The sequence below is a fragment of the Cinclus cinclus genome, chromosome 3, assembly GCF_963662255.1.
Source record: "Cinclus cinclus chromosome 3, bCinCin1.1, whole genome shotgun sequence".
Taxonomy (NCBI): domain Eukaryota; kingdom Metazoa; phylum Chordata; class Aves; order Passeriformes; family Cinclidae; genus Cinclus; species Cinclus cinclus.
Window position 1 is genome coordinate 57602711 of NC_085048.1, and position 25274 is coordinate 57627984.

A 25274-nucleotide genomic window follows, 5' to 3' on the forward strand; every position below is an offset into this window, starting at 1 on the left:
TTTGTTTTGTTTGTTTGTTTTTTTTTTTTTTGGCAGCAGAAGTAGCTTTTCATACCGCCCATGAAATATGATCTGGGCATCCAGCTAAGACGAAGGCACTTCTTGACACTCCTACAGAGAAAGTGGAATATTGAAAAATGAGGCAAATGCAGTAAATGTGCTGCTCTAGTACTCCAACTGAGATTCTTCTTTCCAAAAGAGTCCAGTACCTCAAGAATGAGCTCAATTATCCCTTCTTCACAAGACTGGGGCTTAAAGATAAGTGACAGATTAAATGCAAGTAACTTTTATGAACTACCTGTAATGAATAGAAAATAATTTGTTTGTTTGCACACACTCTTTTGACATATTTAGTACCATAGCTTGGTTACTATGCCAGAGCAAGCAGTAAATGACAGAGTAGATGAGACAACACAAAATGCCAACAAGGTAGTCTAGAAATCTGATACAATCTTATAGTGAAGAATAAATATTAGGACTTGTTAAGAACATACTCTTCTTCAAGAGTAACTTCCACTTTTTTCACTTGCTCTTGGATTGATTTTGCCTGATGCTGAAGGGACTGCTTGTTCTTTGAACCAAGCTGTATCTCAGAGGAATTCTTCACCAAATTCTCAGCCTGTACTGCCATTGCTTCAGTTTGTTTAGAAAGTTCCTGTAAGGATGCAAGATGTATTAATACAACTACATAGCTTCATATATTTACACAAAAAGTATTTTTCCTTAATGTTTATGGTTGGAAAAAAGTACTCATGTCCTACATGTATATTCTAAATGCGTAACTACCTAAAAACAATCTCTTAACTTTCTTAAGTAAGTTAATTTCATGTTGCATTTTCGTAGAGTCCATTTGAGCCAACTGGATTGAAATAAATTTATCAAGGGGCACTGTATGTGAAAAAGTTTTTAACTCAAAAAAATCAAACTTTCTTCTATAGCCCTTCAATAAATTAATTTTTTGCATTGCAGAAGATAATATATATCTTTACTTAATTTTTAGATCCCACCATTTACCAACTGGATTTTGCAGTACCTCATATTTTGTATTTTTACTTTGTTTAGCAATTATTTTGTGTCACAACCATTAAACCCACAAACCAGAGCAATTGATGCTGAGCATAATCAAGGTGGGTATAATTTATTATTAGCTTCATGGAAGGTTAACAGCAGTGTGTAAATCGTGGCATTTAGTGAAAACAAGCACTTTTATTACTTCAGTAGTAGTAAATAAAATGGGCTGGGATAATTCTGTGTCACTAAGGGCAAACAGCATGTTATGGCTTTTGTCCATGGGGTAGACATCTCTCCTTTTTCTTCGCAGGGCTAAGAGTGCTATTTGTCACATTCCACACAACCTTGCCAAAGTGCACCCTAATATTGCTGACATGCAAGTGCTCGACACTGGATTACCTGCATAGATGATTATTGAGCATAACATGGGAAGTCCTCAAAGTAATACTAACTTTCAAATGTATGCTTCAGATGCAGACTTTGAGAAATCCTTCTTTTTTTTCACAAAATGATTTTTTACCTCTGAGAAGTTTATGCAATCTCTCATCTGTACATGCAATTTGCATGGGCATTAATGGGAAACCATGCAAAGATTGAAGGCAATGCACTCAGTCCATGTCAACAGGCAAGGCAGAAAGACCGCTCAGCTCCTGCATTTCACAGTCAGTACCTTTGTCTGATCCAGTTCTGAGGAGAGGCTCTCCAAACTGCTGAAGTTTAAGATACGTTCAAGTACAGAGCTTGCTTGATTGAGATATTTTACCACTGTTTCTTTGTCTCTTTCAAACTGCTCCCATTTATTTATTGTGACCTAAAAGACAGACAAACAAAACCGAAAAAGGAACACAAGGAGATCAAAGGGGAGAAAATGAGATTTTTCTTGTACATTACTGAAAAAGGAAAAAAAGAGAAAGTCTTGACATAAAATAAAATAACTTTTCCTGAGAAGCCTTTTACTCAACAGTGCGTAGATGAAATGCTTCTAAACCAAATAAAATTTTGTCCTTGAATGCTTGCTGACTGATATTATGCTGTGCTAAAAAGCACTGCTCTCTAAGCTGCCAGCAGTATTTAAGTCTTATATTTGAATGTCCTGTAAGAAATCTAAAGTAATACATGCAGAGACTTAGGGTGACAAGTAATCAAAAATATCAAAAGGATTTTCAAGTTCTTTAATGAAATGAATTACAGTAAAATGGTAGAAGAAAATCCCTTCTCATAAGAAAAGGACCATAAGGACATGATAATGTTGAATTTTGATTGACCTACAGCATTTAATTACCAGTCACAAGAACTATGACAGATTAAACAATTATTTTCTTGATTCTGAAGCACAGATTAAGACTTTACATATGGGAATTTTTAGAGGAAAAAAGTATTCAAATAATAAGTGCTTATATTAAGAAGTTATTTGAGTTTTATTGATTGTGTTTCTCATATTGTGTTTTCTCATGGGAAATAATTTTGGTGACTTTAAATATTTGCATGGAATAGTGGCCATTTGGATTAACAGCCTTCTGAGAAATATGTAAAGAGGAAATCACATATGGGTGAAGAAGTTATAAATTCTAATCCCAGTTCAGTCCATGATTAATTATACAAACTGAAGCAACCCACTGGATTTCCCCATGACTTTCTCCTTCCTTCTTTAAATTTAGGATCACAGCATGTACTTCACAGAGTTGCTGTGAAGATTATATTTGCACACCAGGAGTTCTTAACCTAATATCCAGCCTAAGGACACTCAACTAAAGAGCAACATCATCTTTAGCAACCACAAAAGAGACTTCCAAAAATAAATTCACAGATAAATTATTTAAATCTGATAACTATTATGACTTAATAGGTGAGACTTTTAAAAACCTCCAGACAGAATGCTATTTATTATTTAAGAGGTATACAGCTTCAAGAAGTTTTCATAGAGGTATTGATCATGAAAACCCCAAGGACCATGAGTCAGGAGGTGAGGAAATGAGCTCAGTTCTTTGATATTTTTAAAAAAAATTGGCTTTTACCAAGTTTAAAAAAAAGAAAATGAGCAAGAAGTAAGCATGAGGTCTTATTTCCATGAGCAAAAGACTCACCTGCAGTTGCTCTTCCCGTTTCTCCATAGTCTGTTGCATGGTCTCCAAAGTTCCCTCTAATTTTTGTAAATCCTCTCCTACTGTGCTGGGCAGTCCACCCTCAATCTGCAACCGCTTGGCTTGAGAAATCTGCTTTTGCACATCTTGTCTTTTAGCACGGAGTCTCCTTGTCCTTTGCTGAAAGGATTTGTCCAACAGGAATGATTAGACCATTTTAGCCCCTTGGACAAACTGGCATGATGCAGCCCCTTTCTGTTTTTGCAGGGGTATGCAGTGAGACTGACAGACAAAGGGATAAATTGGGGCAAGTATTCTGGAGAGTGTCATGCTTATCAAGTATACACCCTAGCTTCCAGAATGTCAAATGCTGCCTTTTGTGGCATATGCATGTGAGACAAAGAGTGAAAATGTGGCCATTTATCCAAAGCATATTTGAGAAAGCAGAAGCCGCAGCTGTTGAGCGACCACAGCAGGGGACACAGGTGCATGTATTCCTCATCACGGAATCCAGGTCTGCCCTGCACTCCTGGGGCACAGGCTGGAGCCACGGATTGAACAAAGCAATGTATCAGCCTTAGTAGAGAGCAGCAGGGTGTGGCTAAATTGTGTTAACTCTGTCCTGGAGGTGCTTTTGATTTGTAGCACCATCAGAAACTCCTAAGAATACATCCTCTCTCCTTTCTAATGTGCCTGACCCAGCCAGCCTTACCAGGTAAACTCACAACTAGCTCAACTGTACTCTGGGTACCTTCAGGTTGTCTGTGTTAAAATCTATTTCTGCCTTGGTAGACTCCATATCACAACAAAAAGAGCTTAGGGAAAAGTTATTTTTACTATCTCTCCTAAAATGGATAAGGAATGTAGAGTATTTAAAGAATGTATACAAACCTTAACACATACAATAGTGCTTATAAACACCAAAGAGCTTATATAAGACACAGGTAAGATTTAGTAGCAATTGGTCAGACACTAAACTGACTCCACAGAAATAGATGTTAATATAAAATACTTAAACAATGCCCAAACATGGACAGTAAATTATTCCTATTGTCATTAGTTCTGAGCAGCTCAAAAAGTTCTTTTCCCATATTTGGCCTTAAAAGCCATGATTCTTGCTGTATGCAAGCCATACCACTGATTATTACCATAGCCTGTAGATGTTTTGATCCATTATCAGTGCATAAAGGAGCTCCTGTTCTACTCCTACAGTATGGAGTTCCATCTGACACAAAAATAGCTATCCAGAGAAGGAGTTAAGGCTAGAGTAACACCTGCCCTCCAACATTTACAATTGGGGTCACATCAAACTGCTGAAATAAGAGACATTTCCAAAGCCAGAACTGTGCCCAAGTTACCATTACTGAATCTGAAACTCAAAAAGGGAGAGTCTACACACTTGCAGAGTACACTCACCCAAAATTTGACGTGAAAAAAACTTGTTTTTCAGTGTTTTCTGTCCAAAACCCCATATGACATAAAAGTTCACAATTAACATTTAAAACATTTTTCATTAAAAGAAATCAATTGTAGGCCATATAGGACTGTTTCCCTTTGTCTTGGTTTAGGGCAAATTTGAGAGGAAAAGGTGCTACCCCAAGACATCCTTGTAACTCTTTCAGGTTTAAAGACTTATATTAATGGAAATAACAAAATTTTATAATTACATAAATTAGCCTTCTAAAAAGATTGGATATGGACATGAGTAATTGCCCTACCTGATGATGAAGCAGTAGCTGCTGAGCTTGTAATAAACTTTCTGTATCCAGGATCTTTTCAGCCTCTGCTTGGACTTCTTTAGAGTTGCTGATTAACTCTTCAATCGCACTTTTAACTTCTTCTTTGTACTGGACACAGTCTCCAACAGCACCTAAGGTAGTTTCAATCTAACACCACAGATAAATTTAAGTATTTCATGTTGAAGGACACGTCTATATTTTAAGGCTACATTTATATTTGGAACACCTTTTCAAAAATGCAGTAATTTTTTTTATATGTAACCATTTTTATCCCCAGCATTTTTGACAACTTTAACTTTACACTGGAAAAGCATCTTTAGACTTAAAATGTGACTGGGGAGAGACCTTTACCTTGCTCGAACATACTCCCTGTTACACTGCCATATGAAAAATCTGTGCCATATGCAAATCATATGCCATCTGTGACAGCTACTTACTGGTGATCACTTAGAAAACACACACTCCCCTTATCCTTGCAGGCTGACCCGGATTCCAGAACACCTGCACTACTCAACACAAAAAAGTTTTGCTGCCATTTGGACTGTTGTGAGCACAGTGTTTTGGTGAATCATGAATACATTGAAGTGCTGAATTACCCTGGTTTTATGGACCACAACATGCATGTGGTGCAGTATCCAGTCTCAGCTTGCAAAGTTTTATAAGAAAGAGGTATATCCATTAAACATGTCAGGAAGTTCTTCTCTATTTGTGTGATTCAGCTAAATACATGTAGCTGACTGCTGGGCCCTGTTCCTCATATAGTTCCCTGTTATATAAATATTTAGTTTTTAGTGTCCAAAACTATTGCTGAACTCTGGCAATATCCAGGATCAGTCCTTGTCTAAACAGTCTTATCCATCTGATTAACAACCTTTATAAATAGTATTTAGACTTCTAAGAATCAGTAACTGTTTAACTCTAATATAGAGTGCCATTTAGATTATGCTTTTAGGTTCAAACCAAGTATAGATTTGACCTTTTATTTTCTTGTATTATCCTCATTAAGTTATTCTCATTAACTTACCTTTAGTTCTGACTTTTAGAGGAAACAAAAAACAAGTTCACTCCAAAAATCACCCCCCAAAATAAAAAAAAAAAAAATAAAAATTTAAAAATATATTAAAGAACTATTTAAAAGCATTTTACAGTCACGTGGAAATTACTTTTCTTGGCCAAACTTTCCAGTTTTCACACCACAGAAGTTTAAAGAACTTTGAGTAAATACATAGAAATTTTATACATTTGAAACCCCTATAAGGCCACCACAAGAACTGACATTAACAATGAAATTTCAAGTCTGGAGTTTGAACTCTTTCTGTCTCCTGAACTCTTTTTTGCTTTTAAGTGGGTCTATTCCACCTTTTAAGTGCAAGATGCTCTATGTTCCACCTGATTTTTTGTTTCACTCTATAGACTGTGAAGCAGTAAATTCCCTGAGAGCTCACAGAAGGGTTCAGTGTTTCTAAGAGGTTTTGCTTGTTATGAGTTAGAAATTTCCCATTATTTTTGCAATTACAGTATGTCATTTTCATTCAGGCCTCAGAGAACTGCAGCCTTTTCCTGCAAGTTCAGGATGTGATACAATACACATCCTTAATGACTAGAAACAACCTCAAAGTAGTGCTTTATTTCAGAATAAAAGATAAATAAATCATGATTTAAGTGAAATTCTATATCCACTAGCTGATGTACATCATGGTTTTGACAATGTTCACTACAAACTGATTGTAAAAAACTAAAACCAAAAATGGACATTTTGATTGTAGAAACATTTACTATGATGCTTTTGAATTCTGCAAAGGGAAAAGATTCACTACAATAATTTCTTTTTTTTTTTATATGCTACTCTCAATGCTTTGCTACCTATGGAGTACAAATTAATTTTTCCTTGCTGAAGGCTTGCAGTTTAATTAAAAAACCACAGCAGGGAACTTGTGCTTGTGAAGCCATGATCGATGTTGTTTCATGTGACACTGTAAGTGGAGAATTCTTATGTCCCTCATACTGTACCTCAGCCAGCAAATCTAGAAGTCTCTTGAAGTCACTGGAAAGTTTACAAAGCTCATCCTCTGTCTCTTTGGCCTCCAAATCAGGACACAGTGTGGTCAAAACAGCAAGTCTTGATTTCAGCCAGCTGTGACTTTCTCCATGCTTGTGAATATGCTTCCTAATTTCCTACAGAAAATATCAAAATGTATTTTCTTCAAATAAATAAATAAAATACATCAATAACTGACATTCATGGCATTAGTTCAAAGGTTAGTAGTGTAAATATACTAGTTTTTCAAATGTAGTATTTTTCTATTTGCATGCCCTACCAGATTCTGTTTCAGTTGATAGCTAGAACTTTGCATTTCTTCCACAGACTTTACTCCACTACTTATTCTACTGTTCTTTAGTTAGTAGTGGAGTACTCTTCCCTCACTAACATTTTTTCTTACAGATAGATAGACAGATGCATAGAGGGCAGTTACCACATATATATTTTCCATATATTTACCATATTTCTTAGTTGCAATCTAAATCTGAGTTGCTGACTTTCCCAAATATATAATTTCATGCAATATAAAGTTTTGCATCATTTTTTTTTCCTATTTAAATTGCTTTTTTTCTACACCTCTTTTCAACCTGTAGTTCATTTGTATCTTTGTGGCAGTGCTGATGAGATGTTGGCAGCAGTGAAACTACATGAGTAAATCAGGCTTTTTAAAGCAGAAGCACCCATTAAGCTAAGGATCCATCAGTTTTATCAAAGTCATCCAAGTAATATTTCTCCATACACTAAGACTCATAACCTGCTCATGAATTTCAATAAACACCTGAAGTATGTAGGTGCTCCTAGTATGTGAAATTTTAAACAGAAAAGGTTGAGTCCCAAGTGACACAATAAATTATTGCTTAAAACTCATTTAACCAACCAACTCAAACTTCAGCTATTCTTATCACTCTGTTACCAGTCAACAGTACAAAACTGAATAGCAAATTATTTTTTTCTTCCCCTGTTATACTACTGTAGAAAAGAATTTTTATAATAGAAGATTTCCTTACGTAATTAAGTAAGTAAGGAAAGTACTTAACTTTCCTTAAGTAATTAGATGTAAGATCGTTCAAAAACCTGCAATCCAGAAATTTTTATTTTCTTTGAGCAGCACTTTTAACTCTGCATGCAAAAATGTGAGGGACAAATATGTTTTCTGTCTGCCCTAATATTTTTAATGTTCTAAATATAGAGGGAAAGGGACCTGTCACTCTCTAAATTATTAAAAGTAATAACTTCTGCCACATTTTGCTGTAATGTGCAACTTTCTCCTGTTAATGTTTTTAAGAATACCAGGAATCAACATAGCTACTATGGTCTCTGCAGTAAAACAGTTGCACTAATTTGAAGCAGAATTTTATCCAGAGTCCCAACAGCAGTGACCACAGCCTTTTTAGAACATAAGCTAAGGGCTCACCCCCACAGATGCTTTACACTGCTTGTACTTGGCAGTATCGTTAACATTTTCCTTTATCTTCTTTAGGTCTCTTTCTGTTGATGAAATCCAATTTGCCAAATCAGAAAATCTGAAGCAAGACATCACAGGAAAAAAAAGGGGGGGAAAAAAGGGTTAGACAAAAATTGCCACCATGAAACAATAACCTCTTAAGTGTAGGGAAAAAATTATAAAAAATCCACTTGAAGCCCCACTATAATTTGTGGCATTTCTACATAAAGTATCATTTTCTGCACAATTTTCCTGGTCTATGATGACACACAGAGTGACCCTGGTAGGAATTAAGGTGATACCTGCTCTTATAGCCCTTCCAGGTGTCCGAGTGCTCTGTTAGCTTCGTGTACGTGCTGTCTATCTGGGATTTCAGATCCTTCAGGATTCGCTGGCTGCTTTCCAAAGTACCCCTCACTGGGTCAGAAACTGGCAGCTTTTGGCACAGTTCTTCCATTCGTTGTAGCCTTTTCTCACACAGGTGGTAAGATCCCTTATCACCAAAGAACAACTGATGGGAGACAAAGCAAAAAACTGAATAGAAATACAAACTGGAAGGAATCACTGGGCATATCTATATATTTTTCATAAACCACTAAATTAAAATAAATTCTTTTGTTAAAGACCTCAAGAATTGATCTGGCATGAGCTTGACTCAAAGAGTTTGGTGGCTGAGGAGTTAATCAGAACTTCTGTTTATTATTGACATTGAAATGCGTTTCAGTAAATGCCTCCATGGAGGCATGGAACTCATACCATGTGTTCCTTGATCATTCTTTCATTGCCTTCTCTTGATAACACCTTGTTCTGTCGAGCTAGTTCAGCTTTGCACTCCTCCACTGTCACCAGGAACTTGCTTTTCTGTACTTCAATTTTCAAGTGGATCAAATGATATGGGGCTTCTGTTTGAAGATCCTATACAACCACAGGAGCAATAATGAGGCACAGAGATAAAACACTACTCCCACTACTTCAGTTTAAATTTGCTAAAAATAAATAGTCTAACACCCAGTAATATAGAAAATAAAACATATATGTTCACGAACAGATAGAGGTTTGTCAATTGTTACTGATTTTTTTGATTTATCAAAAGGTTTGACCAAAGTGTGTGTGTATAAGGCACGTTAAAGAGACATCTTCATTCTTGGCAAGACATAGCAGATATTTCCTGTATAAAATAGTATTCACAACTGCTTCCAGAGGTTTCTGCCTATCTTCAAGTGAGACCCCTCACCATCCATCACTCCAACTCTGACCAGCAACATGCAGCAGCAGGCAAAAAAATTCCATGGCTGGTGAGCAAAGTTAGTTCAGTTGTTAGAGTCTTTGGCAGAAGACACAATTTAGGCTGATTGCCTGTTGTCTTACAAATTTGTTTGTTTGGTCAGGAAAGTAACTGTAATTATCCAACATCAGCATAAAGGAAAAAAGTCTACCACCTGTTCTCAACACAGGTATCATTATGGCTGTATGTAGCAGGGGAGAAATAAGGTTTTATAATTAATTTCTCACTTTTCTTGAATTTACTTAACAGGGTTTTTTCAAGAGACTATTTAAAGGTGTAGAAGTATCTAATATTGTAAAATAATTCACCCCCCTTTTTTTCCAATTGTATGAGAAACCAAATAATACAAATTATTTTGTTTTCTTTCATTTTGAATTTTTTCAATATATAGGTCATACAGAAACTTTCCAAAACTAAGATTGCCATTATCCAGAGGTGTCATCCACTAACCTTCCACTGCCTATGGAGTTTCCTCACAGCTTCCTGCAGACTGTGCTGCTCTTGTTCTGGGAGGATATCAGTAAGCTCATCACATGCTTTCAGAAAGGCATTTAGGACTCTCTGATCCAATTGGTTAAAAAATTCCTGAGGCGAAGGCAGAAAGTGAGAAGGTGAGAAGATGAAGCTGTATATCAACATACCAACATGAAGTTCCTTAATACACTCTCTAAGTTTCAGTGTTACTCCTGCTTCATTGAAGAATTGATAATTGAATTAAGGAAGTAATTATTTCTAGCCACTTAAAGTCCAGCAAATTAATTTATTCTCAGCCAGTACACTGAGATAGTATTTTAACAAGAATACATTTCAAAGCTAAATGTGTAAGTTATGGTTATACTACAGAAACAGATAATAATCCAAAACAGAATTAGTAGATGTGTGAGATTGTCAAAATACAGTATTCTGATTCTCAATGGTTCTGCCCTAGGTTTTTTCACCTCCTGGTTGCTTACATCCAGTCTTACACCAGTAAGTGAGCTGATCGCTTTCCTTTTTGTTTTTCAGTATTAGCATTAATCTGATATGATCTGTATAACGTGCAAGAAATCCACATCAATTTAAGTACGTAAAGCAGGTAGGCTTTTATGTCATGCACTCAAAGATTTCCATGAGGAAGGTCAGAGAATTTACTCACGCTATGTTTCCTGAGAAGTTCTTCAGGATTTCCTTTTTCTTTTAAGCAACAATTGGCAATCTGTATTACTTTCTCCAGTTCTGCTCTCGACTCCTCAAATTTCTTCATCAAACGGCTATTTGCTTCTATGTTTTTTCTCCACTCACCAGCTTTCCTGACCATATTCTGAGTCACAAGCAAAGAAAATGAGCTGGCACTTTCACACCGAGTTCTGTTTGCCCTCTTTTACCATGACATTACAAAACATGCATTTAATCTGCATCACTCTTTTTAATATATGTTTTCCACCATGGTTTTCCCTCTCATGATCCCATTTTCCCAATTTTTAATACTAAGGCTTGTGCTGCTGCCATCATTCAAATAAAAATCAGTAGATTAAATGTTTTCTGATATTTTCAGAATGCCTCTGCCATTTGATTAGTGAGTTTCTTTCCTGAAGCCTGCTTTCAAATGTAAAGCACCTGGTATGATCAGAAGCTTGCCATTTCACTTTTTCTTGCATCAAACTACCTCCCCTAACATGACTTGAAGTGAGGGTGGTTTGACCCATGGATCCAACCAGTTCCATGCTGCAGTTCTTCTGACCTGGAAGAGGTTTGTATGATTATCACACCAAGTAACCAGGCACAAAGCTGCTTAGGAGACAGCAAATTTTGTGGTTTCGTTGCTGAAATCCACATTTTCCGAACCTAGTCACAGCTCTTCCATTAGTCTGCTTTTTAGTCCATTCCTGTGCACTGCAATTTCTAGTGATTCCAATTTCATCAGCAAGCAAGAACACTTACCAGGAGAAATGAACTGTTCAGCACTTTAACTGCTGCAAGGTATTTGCATCACTGCTTACTGTACATCCGCTTCACCATCCTCACTGATTACAAACTTCAGCATAAGGAATTTTAGTGAGTTTACCCATCAGCTAATCAAACCTGTAGTTCTCAACTTAAACATCTTGCTAAATCTTTTTAAAGTTTTCTGATAAAAATATCTGCACAGTAATAGAATCGTATAAGAATGCATTCTTTACATGAAAATCTGCCAGTTTCCAGTATTTTAACTTCAGGCACGTCACACTTCGTATAATTATACCCTATTTTATAGGTTTATTTTCTAACACAAAAAGAGATAAGCCAGAGTCCAGCTTTATAGAAACACAGTAATTAATGTTGAACATGGTAAATTTACCAAATTACAAGTGCATCTGCTTTTGCTACAATAAGCTAAACTTAAACAATTATTTCTACATTATAAATCAACCACAACTTCATTTTAGGAATACTCGGCAAAATATAATATAAATTTTGAAGTTCACCTGTCAAAGAGAGCTATTTATTGATAGGTAATTTTCTGCAGTTTAAAATTTAGACTGGATAGCTTTATACTGAAAAAAAAAAAATCCCCTGAAAATAAATGTAATAGAACCCACTGTATGGAAATCTGACTCTAAGACAGTCACACAATCACTGAATATCCTCAGTTTGAATAGACACATAAAAATCATAAAAATCTCTGGCTCTGCACAAGACAACCCTCAAAAATCCCACCATGTGTAATGGCTAATCTCACATTAGAGTGGGGCTAGGCTGGGGCTGGACTGGGGCTCAACAGCCCTGAAAATAGCAGTGATAACTTAAAACAGCAGGTATGGGGGAATATAGTTCGAAGGCCACATCTTTGCATTATCAGATGCAACACATTTGCAGCTTTCTATATTCACACTCCACTGCATTTTCTGAGGAAATGCAAAGCCCAGCAATAGCAGCATGTGCAAAAGTTTCCATCTTCCATGCTTTGTGTAAAAAGGGGATGTGTGGGAATATAGAAGCAAATAATTAGCCAAGATAATAAAGTGAGGAGAAACAAAAAACAGTGCAGCCCTAACAGTAGGATTTCAGGTTCCTCCACCCAAAGGACCCTGAGGCACGTTAAAGTTCTCTTAAATCTCAGGCTCCTCTGTGGCAGGCTTACCTCTGGGTAAGTGCATGGAGAACATGACTGCCAATCCCCTGACCCCTGATTACCTGATAAAGACAAATCTTATTAATTAATAACTTGAAATCAGAGAGGTGTTACCCAAGACAGTAGATACAGAGTGGTGAAATGTACGTACAGTAGGATGGACCAGCTGCATATGAATGAATTTTAGAAACAGGCACCGATGTATGGAGTTTTTACCTGAAAAGTAATCTGAACTTGTGTAACTTTCTTCTGAAATGTTGACTGATGGAAATGCTGTAACACTTCAGTCGAAACCACACACTGAAGGATACTCTGACTATTTCTCTCAATTAGGGACACATCTTTCTTGCAGTTTTCTTGGTAAGCTACCAAATCCTGAAAGAAAAAGAAACATATATCCACCCTGGGTAGGAACAAAGAGGAAAAAGGTTTGGCAAAATAACAGGAAGATGCTTTATTTCTGTATTTATTGTATAACTGTAAGTAACCAACAGTGACACAGGAATGACAGCTCTCAGTAGCAGGTTGAGACCTCAACCTTCCTTGCCCTTCAACAAATTGCTCCTTCATGCCAGGTTTTGGAATTCAGATTTCATTATAAATCACATTAAGTCATAAGAAATATACTAGAAAAAAAAAAAAGACACAGAAAGAAAACATGCATGAAACAGTACAGGGTGAAGAAAGTTTTAAAAATCCTATTTTCATTTAAATTTCCAACAGAGCTCTGATTAGCTCTGAATTCCTCCAGGGAGAAATCCTCATTAGCCATGATGAAAAGTTAATGTTATACTGCAATTCATTTCAAAGAAAGCACTTTTCCAAGCCTCTGAGAAACTTCCATAATTGTCCGAGGAAACCTAGAGAAGCTTCTGACCATGATCTATCATCTGCTTAATAAAAAATTCTGATGTTTTTCTTGTACTTCAGTCCATGTTACACTAGATTAAAAAAAATTTAAAATCTTATGTTTACTTAATGGTTTTAAACCTAGGACACTAGACAGGAATGAAAGTTTCAAATTTTTTTGTATTTATGCCTAGCTGACTTTAGGATAAGGCTACATCCATTGCCTGAATATGAAGAAATATCTGCTCAGCTTACAGAGTTGCAATCCAAATTCCTAGAAAGATAATTGCAAATAATCTGAGGCATCAGACCTCCATAAGATGTTTTTGAAACTTACTTGGGCTTTTTGTTTAAGAACAGTTGTTGGTTGTGCTTCAGGATCCAAGATAGAAATAATTTCATTTACTTTTTCAAGAGATTCATAAAAATGTGTGATTTGTTTTTCCAGTTCTTCCAGTGGAGACAGCAGACACTGGCATTCATACAGCAGGGCACTGGAATACTCCTTAACCTTTTGGTAAAAAAAAACAGTTATTGAAACAGTTGGAAAATTCAATAAATAGCAACTTTTTCTGCATGTAGGTTTATACAGTTGTTACCTACTCTTTTTAAAGACAGAGCAGTCCTGACTGTGTATCACTTCTTAATGAAAAGAGTATTAAATTTAAGGATAGTAGTCTTAGCATTTAAGAGAAGTAACATCTTCACCCTGAATCCATGTACGTGTTCAAATGCATATATGTGAGAATTTATGTACAGGAACCTACTACTTATTAGTTCAACAGCCAACAATATGTAGTAAAATAAAGTATTCTGCAACCTTGCCCAGCTGTTCTTTGAGCCTTGTCAAAGTTCCCAGCATTTCATTCGCTTCCTCTTGGGAAACTTCTTTTGTAAGAAGTTGCACCGTTCTTGTAACCGCTTTGTACTGAGCTTCCATTGCAGGCAATTTCTGCTTAATATTCTGAAACAAATGTTTCAAAAAATATTTCAACAACAGTATTTATGCATTCATGGGAGATATAAGACTGGTAGATGATTTATATTCTAATTATAAATTATTTTCATTGCTGATTTCAGTGAACTCTGGATCATTTTTCAAATGCATGGAAACAGAGCCAGAGAATATCAGTCAACTCACCTGAATGTGATTTAAGACTACAAAGAAAGAAGTATCTTCTGAGACTTACTTTTGGAAATTTGCTCTAAAAATGTCACTAATAGAATCCAATTATATATATTTTAGATGTAGCTGAAATCATACCAAAAAAACCCAAAAAACAAACAAACAAAAAAAACCACCACTGGTAAAAACCCCAATTAATAATGTGACTGTAGGGAATGTATACTAAAATAATTTTATGCTATCAGAATTAAATAGTTGCAAATTTCTTTATTTTGAAGGAGGAAGAAAGAAATGAAGACACTTACTTCTAAATCTTGCACAAGCATTTTGATATCATGAAAGGACACTTCTACAGGGGCTGAAAATTTCGCATTACTTCCATCAATAAAAGCTGTCAAATGGGCCACACCATCCATATATTCCTTCCTAATTTTGTCCAGTTCATCTGCTCGAGCATACTAAAAAAGAGAAAGTAAAGGGGAAAAAAGCACCATAAAAAACAAAAAAAGCCCAAAAAAACCCCAAAACAAACCAAACAAAACAACAACCCCATCCCAAATTAGATACCTAACAATAAATAATGATTTAAGAGAATTACGATGTTTTCAGTGCAATTGTTTGCTGGAAAAATTGCATTCAGTGAAATACCAATGAAAGGAAAGTAATCTAAAATCATCTGCATTAGTTTCAAGAGTAATGATGAGTAAAGACAAAGTAAACATGAACAGCATGCATACAGGAGGTCAGCTTCTTTTAAGGTCTCAGGAATGCCAGACTCGTTTGTTTCCATCCTAGAATCAACAGCTCAATTAATTTCTCACTACCTATCATACCAATTTTGAAATTTCAGTGAAGAGAATAGAACATGAAAAGGGGAAGGGAAAACACATGCCTTACAAAGCAGAAAGAACTGTGTGACAGAAATGGTGAAAAAGCCTGTTAGAAAAACACTCACATAGCCAGCATATAAAAGAAGCTGCATAAGTAGGGGAAGAGACATTTACATCAGTGAATCACCCTAAATAGCATCAGCAAGTAAAGCTTGACAACATTCTTGACAACAGTCTGGAAAAATTACAATAAAAGAGAGACAATTTTTTTTTTCTTTTTCCTTTTAGCTTGACTGCATAGGAGATAATGATGCCAGTAAGGAACACAGATTGAGTACCTTCCAACAGGCAACTGCTATTTAAAATCACTGAAAGGGGACAATACTGATAGATGCATATTGACAGGAACAAAGATATTTTCTAACATGTTTATGAGGTGTGAAATAGTTCAGTTTAATGAAGATCATATCTTCTCTTTGATTTTTAAAGAGCAAATATAGAATCTACAACTCTTTTTCTATCAGCTGAATCTCTTCGATGAGGTAAAGGGTAGGTTTAATTTTTTACTATCAGAGTCTGCTTGTAGGCAAGATAGAAGTAAAGTCTGACCTAAATGGGGAAAAATGGAGTAAAATTAAATTAATTATTGTCCTGTTTATGGTTGCAGCACAATAATTGGAAGGCACTTTCATCAAAGAGTAGTGAAAACAATAATTTTCACCATTTTCACTGTTTAGCTTGACAGAGCTTTTACAGTAGCAGTAGGTACTGAAAATCAGTCATTTTGTTTGTAGAACAGTAGAAGTTATGTATAAGTAACATTCACTGTATCAGGACAGGTGACTATGAGGAAAAACAACAGCTTATACTAGTTGAAATGTCCCCTCACTCACCCCAAAATAGCTGTACAACCAAAAAAAGTAAATAAAGGAAGAGGCCCAATACAATAAATTACTGTCAGGGAGTCATTGCTAGTTTAAATACTGATGGACAGTTAGGCACTTTAGAAAGTTACCCTACAGTCCTGCTGACAGGGCAATCTGTCTTGCTTGCATGGAAATGACAAAGTAAATATTTAAAAGTAACAAGGGAAAAATCACTTACCTGCTTAACTTGCATAAACAGTTCCCTCCATCTTCCATTTAGCAACAGAAGCTGCTGTTTAAGATCTCTGGAAATGGTCTCATCACATGTTTCAATTAGAAAATTACCAGCATCATTCATGGCTGTGTGCTGTTGGATCCAATGAGGTAAGTGCCGGAAGAAATCCTGAAGAAGAAAATAAAAACACAGTTCCAAAACCTTTTCAATTAGTCTTTATCTTAAATCACAAAACCAAAATTTATTCACCCGCTCATGACTTGATAAAAACTCATTGAACAATTATCCTCTGAAGCTCTTCACATCAAATATGCCATACATAATATGATTTTAATGTCTGTGAATATAACCTGTGGAATTAAAAATTACTGACAGATTACTTACAGCTCGTTTTACTCTAGTGAGAGGCTTCAGTTAAACTAATGAAACTCCTCCTTCAGAGAAAGCTCCGTAACTGAAAATGCTGTTAGGGCTCCTGTATTTTCTGCGTTATCCTAAAACAGTGTGGGCTGATAGCAAACCGAGCCATGTACAGGCCATGCAGTTCCTCCCCTTGCTGTGAACCACATGCAGCTTTCTAAGGTCTAGCCTCTCAGAAGACCTGTGAAGACTGATTATTTTTATCACTGCTTCCTCCTATCCCAGAGCAGGTAAGCACAGAGGGGAAAGAGATGGCTGTCAGTGATTTTATCCCCTTCACTGAGACAGCCTAATAGACCATATGCATCTTGTAGGCAGGTACACGCACATTAACTGGTAGAGAAGAAAAAGAACAATTCCCTCCATTCCTTTTCTCTCCTCCAGACAATGGGCAATTGCTCTTAAGGCCGGTGTCCCTGGGCTCTTTGACTCAGTAAACAAACCAGGACTCCATCACTGTCTCATGACTGTCCACGTCTTCTCTGACATGGTTTGGGCTTGTCCCAAACAACGCACAACTCCATGAATGGCACAGTCTGTTCCAAACAGACTGGATCACGAGGGTGCCTTCTTTCAGGGGAGAAGGAGTAATCAGAAGGTTTCAAACTGAACCATGCTACCTGATCCTCAGGATTTAGGAGGGGGCAGTGATCCATTTTGTTTACAACTATCAATCTACCCCGTAATTCCAAAACCATTCACCTTCCATCTGACAGTCCCATACAATCCTTTGCTCAATGGTACATGAGAAAAATTCCTATCCAATCACACTGTCAGTCATCCCAAGTTTCAGAGATAGAGCTCTGAAACTATATTTGAGAGAACTCATCAACACCTTTAAAAAGTTCAGATGCAAGTGTAAAGAAAAGGTCACGTTGTTGTACACTGGTCAAATACCTCGAAGAGAGAACTGAACAACACACAGTGTTTCAATTCCTTAAAGCTGAGGTCAATAGCATTCAGGTGCTCAGCACTGATGTATCAGTGAATTCATTTAATCAGCTCAGTAAACTGCATCTGCAGTTTGAATCTTTTTCCACTTGTAGTGGAGTAAACCCCTTGCTTTGTACAAAGGCTAACCTTTATGAGCACATCCAAAAGAAATTAAGTCTAATGAATCTGACACTGGTCAGCTTTCCAATGGTCAGGCTCACTAAAGGCCAAGAAGACAAAAGCACGTGGATTAAACTGCTCACATCCTGGTTTCTGCATACTTATTCCCACAAACCATTACGTCCTGTAGACCTGGCTGGGGAGTCTCTCCATTTCAGAAGCCAACCTAAGACGTGTTAAATTTAAACAAGTTTGGAAGGTACTGGGAAGCACACCTCATTCCCAAATAAAACAATGAAGCTCTTTTTAGGGAAGTTACCACATGAGATCTAGAAGCTGTCTAAAATCTTTTGGATACAGCTGTGTGAGAAAAGTGTGGGAGGGTGCAGTCAGAATGAAATTATTATGAAAAGTGCTTAAGAAGTACTGGAAGTAAACAAAGGAGTTGTAAAAAGAACAGTTTGAAAAAATCCAAGTGCATACTGGTACTTTTTTTTTGTTTAGTTTTTATTTGCAAGATCTTCAGTGCTACAGGTTCAAAATAATGTTTCTGAAAACTGAAGCCAACGAGAAAGCCAACAGGCCTCTTCCTTTTCCAAATCAAACAGTGGTACATGCTGGTCTGGAACTGATACAGAGATAATGGAAAGAAGAAGAAGAAGGCACAATAGCAGGATGAAGGGCTACTGTGGTCTTTGCCTAGGATAGAATACAGAGGCTTTAATGCAGATAAGGTTTGGAAATGAGCAACTTTGTATCATATTACTGACACCTTTGTGGGTTTACAGAAAAAATATTTTGAAATGCTTAAAAATATTTTATGCCATATTCCAAACAATAGTTATCATCTTTCACCTGGTATTCCAGATAGTTTTTTTTAAGGGTTAGAAGACTATTAATTTTACAAACCACTGTAAGACTTGATTTTGATTTTATTAATCAAATACTAGAACTGCTAAATCAGACCGATTCTTGGAACTAAGAAAACATTGCTGCTAAATTCAGAGAGAGAGCTAAATTCAACATTACAAGTAGAAGTAACTTTTAAAATATCTATCTCAGTATACAGGCAGATTATGCTACCTCCCACTAACCTTTAACAGGTTTGAGCCAATGTATTTTTTTTTTTTAATTAGCATTCTGGGAAGAATAAAGCTTCCTGTCTAAGGTTTTCAACAAGATTTCTTGAAATTTTTGAAATCATATATCAGAATGGAAGAATTACTTGTTGGATTTATGCTTGAAATCCAAAGCAAGTATATACTGTATGGGTACGTTCAAATTTCTGCTTTGAAAATCTTTGAAGATAGAGTTATACATCTAAACAGGAAAGTAAATGTTTTGATTTTATTCATATACATGGATTTAAGAATATTTAATTTTAATAATTGTCCAGTTACTTACATAAAACATACACCAGTATCTAAGATGACCCTGGTAAGTAGAAGTCATCTTCCCTGCCCAGTAATTATAATTTGAATCTACATTATTCCACACTATTTTTTTTCACTGGTTTATTTCTATTTAAAAATAGAAATTTACATTAATTTACATCTGTTTGAACTAACAAACTTAAAAAAATGTATACTGTTTTTTCATGTAAGATGAAATGCACATTCCTGACCAGATGTCAGTTTGCCATCTTACAACCTGAGAACCCTACTTTAGTGTTAAGAGATATACAGCTGCTACATTGGGATCAGGTGCAAATGCAGCACCTATTAAATGCAGGATTATTCAAGTCAATCCAGGTTATTACTGAAGGTTTACAAACTTAAATCTTAATGCTTCAGTACACCAACATTACAACAACAACAACAATAACAACAAAATACAGAACTATCTTTATAACTGCAGGTCCCCCAAATCAATTGTCTAAAAGATTTCTAAAATTCCAGGCAAATGGATTAATTAATCAACCATCAAATATAACAACACATAGTAAAATACTGCTCTTTGAAGTTAATGAGTACTAAAATCTGTCACCTAGAAAAAAATCAGTGTGTCTTTATAGGTAGTTCATGATTACTCACTTTGGTGCTAAGAGCTGTATTTGCCTTTCAGTGAATCATGCAACATTTCCTATCTGTGAGCAATACTGCTGCCCAATATTCAAATGCCAAAGATGCCTCTAGCCATGGTAGCACAGATAAAACCTTCTCCATATGTGTATTTGCCTCTAGATGCTATACAAGCAAACACTGAAACTCCTGTGATGAATGAAGATAGGATGTTGAAGTCTGAGCAAAACCTAAGCAAATGCAGAAAAAAAATCCAATGTTCCACAGTTTACAAAGCAGCCATATGCATATGCTACTAGTACATACCTTTTTGGAATGTTCAGGCTGATTCAGCATTTTTTCAGCATCTTCAAGCCAAGCTTGTAGACCTGCCACAGTGCTGCTGTATCTGTCCCAGTTAGCAATTACTTCTTCCAGCATGCTTCTTACACTTCTCACCTCTACTGAGAGGTTCCTCCACTGAGCTGTGGTATCACTCATGAATTTCATCACATTCTCAACTTCTTCCACTGAGATACAGGAAAGACATTGATAATTTTGTTTCATTACTATTTCTGTAAAGGTTAACTTTATGTCATGCTTATTCACTCTCATCAAGGAATTATATTTTACTGTAACTTCTGTTTCAGTAGGCTTTTATATACGAATGCTTAGCTCACAGCCCAATTTTAGCACAAGATCATGACTGAGAAATTAAAACGTGTGAATTAAAGACTTAGGAAAGTACATAAAATAAATGCTAAATTAAAACAGTCACTCTGCATATTGTGTGTGGTGCTCATTTCAAATCTGCAATAAAAGAAATCAAAGAGACAGGCTTGCCTTAAAAAAATAAGCAGAAAATGAGAGTTGTATAATATAAAAACATGTATCTACATTGAAAAGTATGGAATGAAATTCTGATCTTCCTGCCATTGACTTTGAAACCAAACTGCTGCTTATTTTTGCTGTTTGTCCTCATTCCAGAGAAAACAAACGGAGAGAAGAAAAAAAGCCAAGCAAATGATGAGACTTCATAAAATATGCAGAACACACTTTTAAAGAGTTTTTAGCTAATTTGAACTGCTATTGCTGAATGCATGTATGTTGGTACTTGTTCTTTAGAAATAATTTGTTACTAGATGTTATTAGTAGTATTGAATAAATCTGACTTCTGTCCTTCTTTTAAGATTACCTTGAGAAAAATGTTTCCTTGTGTAAAATTTGGGTGTAGCTACCAATTTAAATTTTGCAACAAACAAAGGTATCTATTTTCTCCCCCCTTTCCCCCCTTAACAGCAGCTGCAACAATCCTCCACAGACGTTACTGTGCTACAGATTACAGTGATCTCATGTCTGTAATTATCTAGGTCAAATATTGCCCTCAAATTCTCACTGAACTCGGCACTATTCAAGAATGACAGGAGGTAGCTGTTGAATCAGCTACACGTTTTTTCCCCCTGTATATCCATACTGCAACTATCATTTGAGTTCCTCTTGAAGGTTGTCAAACTTAATGAAGAACCTCCAAAAAAACAAGGGATGATTCTGCAACTACAGTACTGGGACCAACTCCCAGTTATCTTTTTAAATTAAGCCAAGCCAGGGAGCACTTCCAGGCACTAGAACATGATTTTCCCTACTCCTCATTTGGTTTCTGTCACAATTTTTTATTCCAAATTAACAACACTGAAATAATCCAAGAGTTAGCATGGACAGTAGGCTTTTCCCTAGGAGGACATCTGAATATGACCACCCTTCTCTGGAGATTCAGAAGCAGCAGGCTGCTCTGGACCAGGTGCCTACCTGCTAGTGACAAAAGAAATATAGACATTTACCTGAGCCATTTGCTTTGGCATACATTTCAGCTGCTCGTTTTAAGATCTGGTAGGTAACTTCATACTGCTCAAAGAACTTACTATTTTCAATAACAGACTGAAAAGAAAACAAATTGTAACAGATAAAATAAAGATGAGTGTTAGTATTAGCAGTAACTTCTATGAAATTGCATCAGGATACTGACGACAACATTTAACTTCATTATTCCTCCATTCATCTTTTCATCATTATAAAATAATATTTTAAACATCATAATTATAAAACAGCATAAAAAGTCACCTTTTAAATTTAAGGGAACAGCAGAGTCTATCATTACAAATACAGATTTATTTACTTTCCACATGGAATGGTTATTTGACATTTTCTTATTTGCTGCCTTGCTTGAAATCACTGGCATATGATACTTAGAATGTGCAGAGACTGAGTAACTAAGAAGTTATTTAATGAAAACTGTTTTACATTCAAATCTAAGTGGAATAATTTTAATAAAAGAGAGAATTTCCTTCATATATGTCAGCACAAAAATTAAATCCACTTGTTCCTGTACTAAGCGTTTGCAGAAAGACAGGTTACACTTTAATAGATGAAAAACATTTGCATTATTCTTCAATTTTTCTTTACCTCCTCTGCAACTGGCAAAAAAGTAAGATCATGGAAACACTGCACAAAGAGATGCTGTTTTTCCAACGTGTGACACAGTGCTGTTCCTTTGTGAGTGATAGTTCAGCTCTGTGATGTGTTATAGTGTGATGAATAAATTATCTGAAAATATTTTAGTATAGAAGTTTTGCCTCTGACATTTATGGCCCTTTATCCCTTATGGCAAATGAAACTGACCTTTTTTTACGTGTCTTTCAGAAATGTCATTTCCTATAAGTGCAATACAGAATTATAGCTCTACATTATACAAGCATATTACATCTTGTATTTCCAGCATTAAAACAGGAAGAGAAACATAGAGGTTGGAATGGTTCTGTAATTTTTGATACATCTCATCCCTCCTCAGCTACAGATGACAAAATTAAGGAATGCACACCCCACATATGTCTATACAAGCTTTGGAATGCCAGAATAGACAAAATCAGACAAGTGTGATTTTGTTTAAAGCAGGTTTCAAATGAAGTCCAAGTTCAATGTATTTTGAACAGGAGAATCAGATCTTGTGTGTTCACTGATACATATTACAAAATATGAAAAAAGGACTTAAAAATAATTCTGCCAGTATATATCTAAAACTCTTAAAACCTTCACCAGGTGCTATGTCAGGTTACAAGTTATCTAGTATGTAATTTAAAACTGTGTTTATAACCAAGGAAACTAGAAGTCAAGAACAATCAGATTCTTTCCCTGTCCTCCTGTTAAAACAAAATCTGCCATGTATTAAGACCTACAGGCTTTATCATGAAATTATGTCACAGACTCGTGACTTTCAGTTTTGCTAAACCCATGCAGGCATTTTAACCTGAAATAAAAGTTCCAAGACCTCACATGAAAGAGCAAAAAAGATTTACATAATACTTATATCAAGAGCTCTCTGAAATATTTTCAAAAATTAAATAAAGTCTTTTACTGATGAATACTGTCTACCAAGGAGTTGCAAGACTCCTTGAAGGAAATATGCAGCTTTCCCAAACCAGTATAGCTTATGATGCTAAAACAGTGGTAACATAGCAGTGTTAAAACACAGTTCCATGGGTTAAAGTCCATGGATGACTGCACCTAGTACCTCCATTACAGTGGAATTTGGTACAGTATATTCTAGGTTGATGGGGTACAATCTGTGCTGACCTTTACATCTGGTATATGACAGAGAGCTGAAAAGATGATAACGTTAAGTAAAAACCACAACTTTTATTTTAAGCTACGGAACATAAATATTTTCCAGGCATATGTTCTATCCAGGCCCTAATTACGCATGTTCCTAGAATGCTGACATTCCCCAGTCTGTTTTGGCAGACAAACAGACTCACATTTTTATCTCCTGCTAATATAGTCACTCTGACTGTAAGGTACTGACTACAGATTTCCTACGTAAGACTCCTAATATACTGGGAGAGTAACACTTGTCTCAGTCCTAGAAAACTGGTCCCAGGTAAGCTAAAGCAAATAAATTCCCTTTCCATCACACCTTGAAGGAGCTAGAAGTTAAGGCCATCAAGAATGAAAATGGTATCTATTTATCCTCCTGTCCTGATTTCCTCATTTTGATGCTACACAGTTTCAAAAATAATGCAAGGAAACATCTTCCTTCACTAAAGACCACCTTAGCATCAGTGGTCTGAATTGCAAGAACAATTGAGGCACTTGCAAATTAATACACAAGTTAACAACTTCATGTTCATTTTAAAGAAAAAAAAAGAAGAAAGTCACCAAAAAAACCCTGAGAATTCAAGTTTTCCACTTTTTTATTATCTCCCTTGCCACCTTTTAGTAGTTTTTTTACAGTCCTGGAGAGTAAAAAAAACGGACTATATTCCTAGTTATTGCACATCACTCCACCAAACTAAGTTAAGTAATTATCTGAATTTTGTAAAGCTTGTCTAAAAAAGAAGGTTAACTGATTCCTGAATTTTTGTGTGTAACTAACCCCTGAAGTTTAAAGACAGGAATCTCACTTTGAAGAGTGAGACTTTCACCCAGATTTCACTGAGTTTGAAATTTTCTTTTCAAAGAAGTAGGGACATCAATTTTCTCTGCTCATTGGCCTGGTTCTGACTGGTTCTGTAACTGTATTATTTCTTTTCAGACTTAATTTTTGAGTGCAATTTTCCCTACATGGATTAGATAGAAGGGAAAAAATATTTAGACCAGCCCTGCTTTTGAAAGAATCCTTCATGCCCTAACGAAGTGCAGCAGTACTATCATTCTACTTATACTTGGCACTGCACGTGTGAATTTAAAAGATACAGCAGGCTAACACTGAAAAAGAATTTATCAATGAACACTAGTTTCTGTTCCTAAACATAGTACATGGCTGACGCAGAGCTGGAGCAAACTCTTTCCAGAACAGAAATAAAGAAAAGGGTTTAACATACCAATGCTGAGTAGGAAAAAAAACATCAGTCTTTAGAAAAGAAAATTATTTCCCTATAGGTATAGTATACTAAACAAGTATTTGGAAGTAAAATAACATTCTTTTTCATTAATCTTTTGGATGACTGTAAAAAATACTGTGTGGAAATGCATGCCAAAAACCTCTTCTGTCTTTAACTCTTAAATTGTGTATAGTCACTATAAAGTGCTTCTATTAAATTAAAAGTAATTTCTATTAAATTAACTTCTTCGGAATTGCTATTCAGAGTAAGCAAAAATCTAGGGTTTGGAACCTCCAGACATGCTTGCTAAATTAATCCCTGGACAGCAG

At 35.9% G+C, this 25274-nt stretch overlaps 1 protein-coding gene across 1 annotated transcript in view; it reads right to left on the reverse strand.

Annotated features, from left to right (window-relative positions):
• SYNE1 (spectrin repeat containing nuclear envelope protein 1) overlaps positions 1 to 25274 on the reverse strand; it is a 291206-nt gene that overhangs the window by 182942 nt on the left and 82990 nt on the right. Inside the window, exons 16-32 of the mRNA XM_062490036.1 lie at positions 21910 to 22006; positions 20399 to 20601; positions 16602 to 16766; positions 14973 to 15125; positions 14362 to 14505; positions 13879 to 14052; positions 12909 to 13067; positions 10737 to 10901; positions 10052 to 10186; positions 9073 to 9231; positions 8619 to 8827; positions 8287 to 8395; positions 6842 to 7006; positions 4811 to 4978; positions 3096 to 3272; positions 1682 to 1822; positions 495 to 655 (exon numbers count right to left, since the gene is read on the reverse strand). Coding sequence (XP_062346020.1) covers positions 495 to 655; positions 1682 to 1822; positions 3096 to 3272; positions 4811 to 4978; positions 6842 to 7006; positions 8287 to 8395; positions 8619 to 8827; positions 9073 to 9231; positions 10052 to 10186; positions 10737 to 10901; positions 12909 to 13067; positions 13879 to 14052; positions 14362 to 14505; positions 14973 to 15125; positions 16602 to 16766; positions 20399 to 20601; positions 21910 to 22006 — 2684 coding nt within the window. The remainder of the gene's footprint in view (positions 1 to 494; positions 656 to 1681; positions 1823 to 3095; positions 3273 to 4810; positions 4979 to 6841; positions 7007 to 8286; positions 8396 to 8618; positions 8828 to 9072; positions 9232 to 10051; positions 10187 to 10736; positions 10902 to 12908; positions 13068 to 13878; positions 14053 to 14361; positions 14506 to 14972; positions 15126 to 16601; positions 16767 to 20398; positions 20602 to 21909; positions 22007 to 25274) is intronic.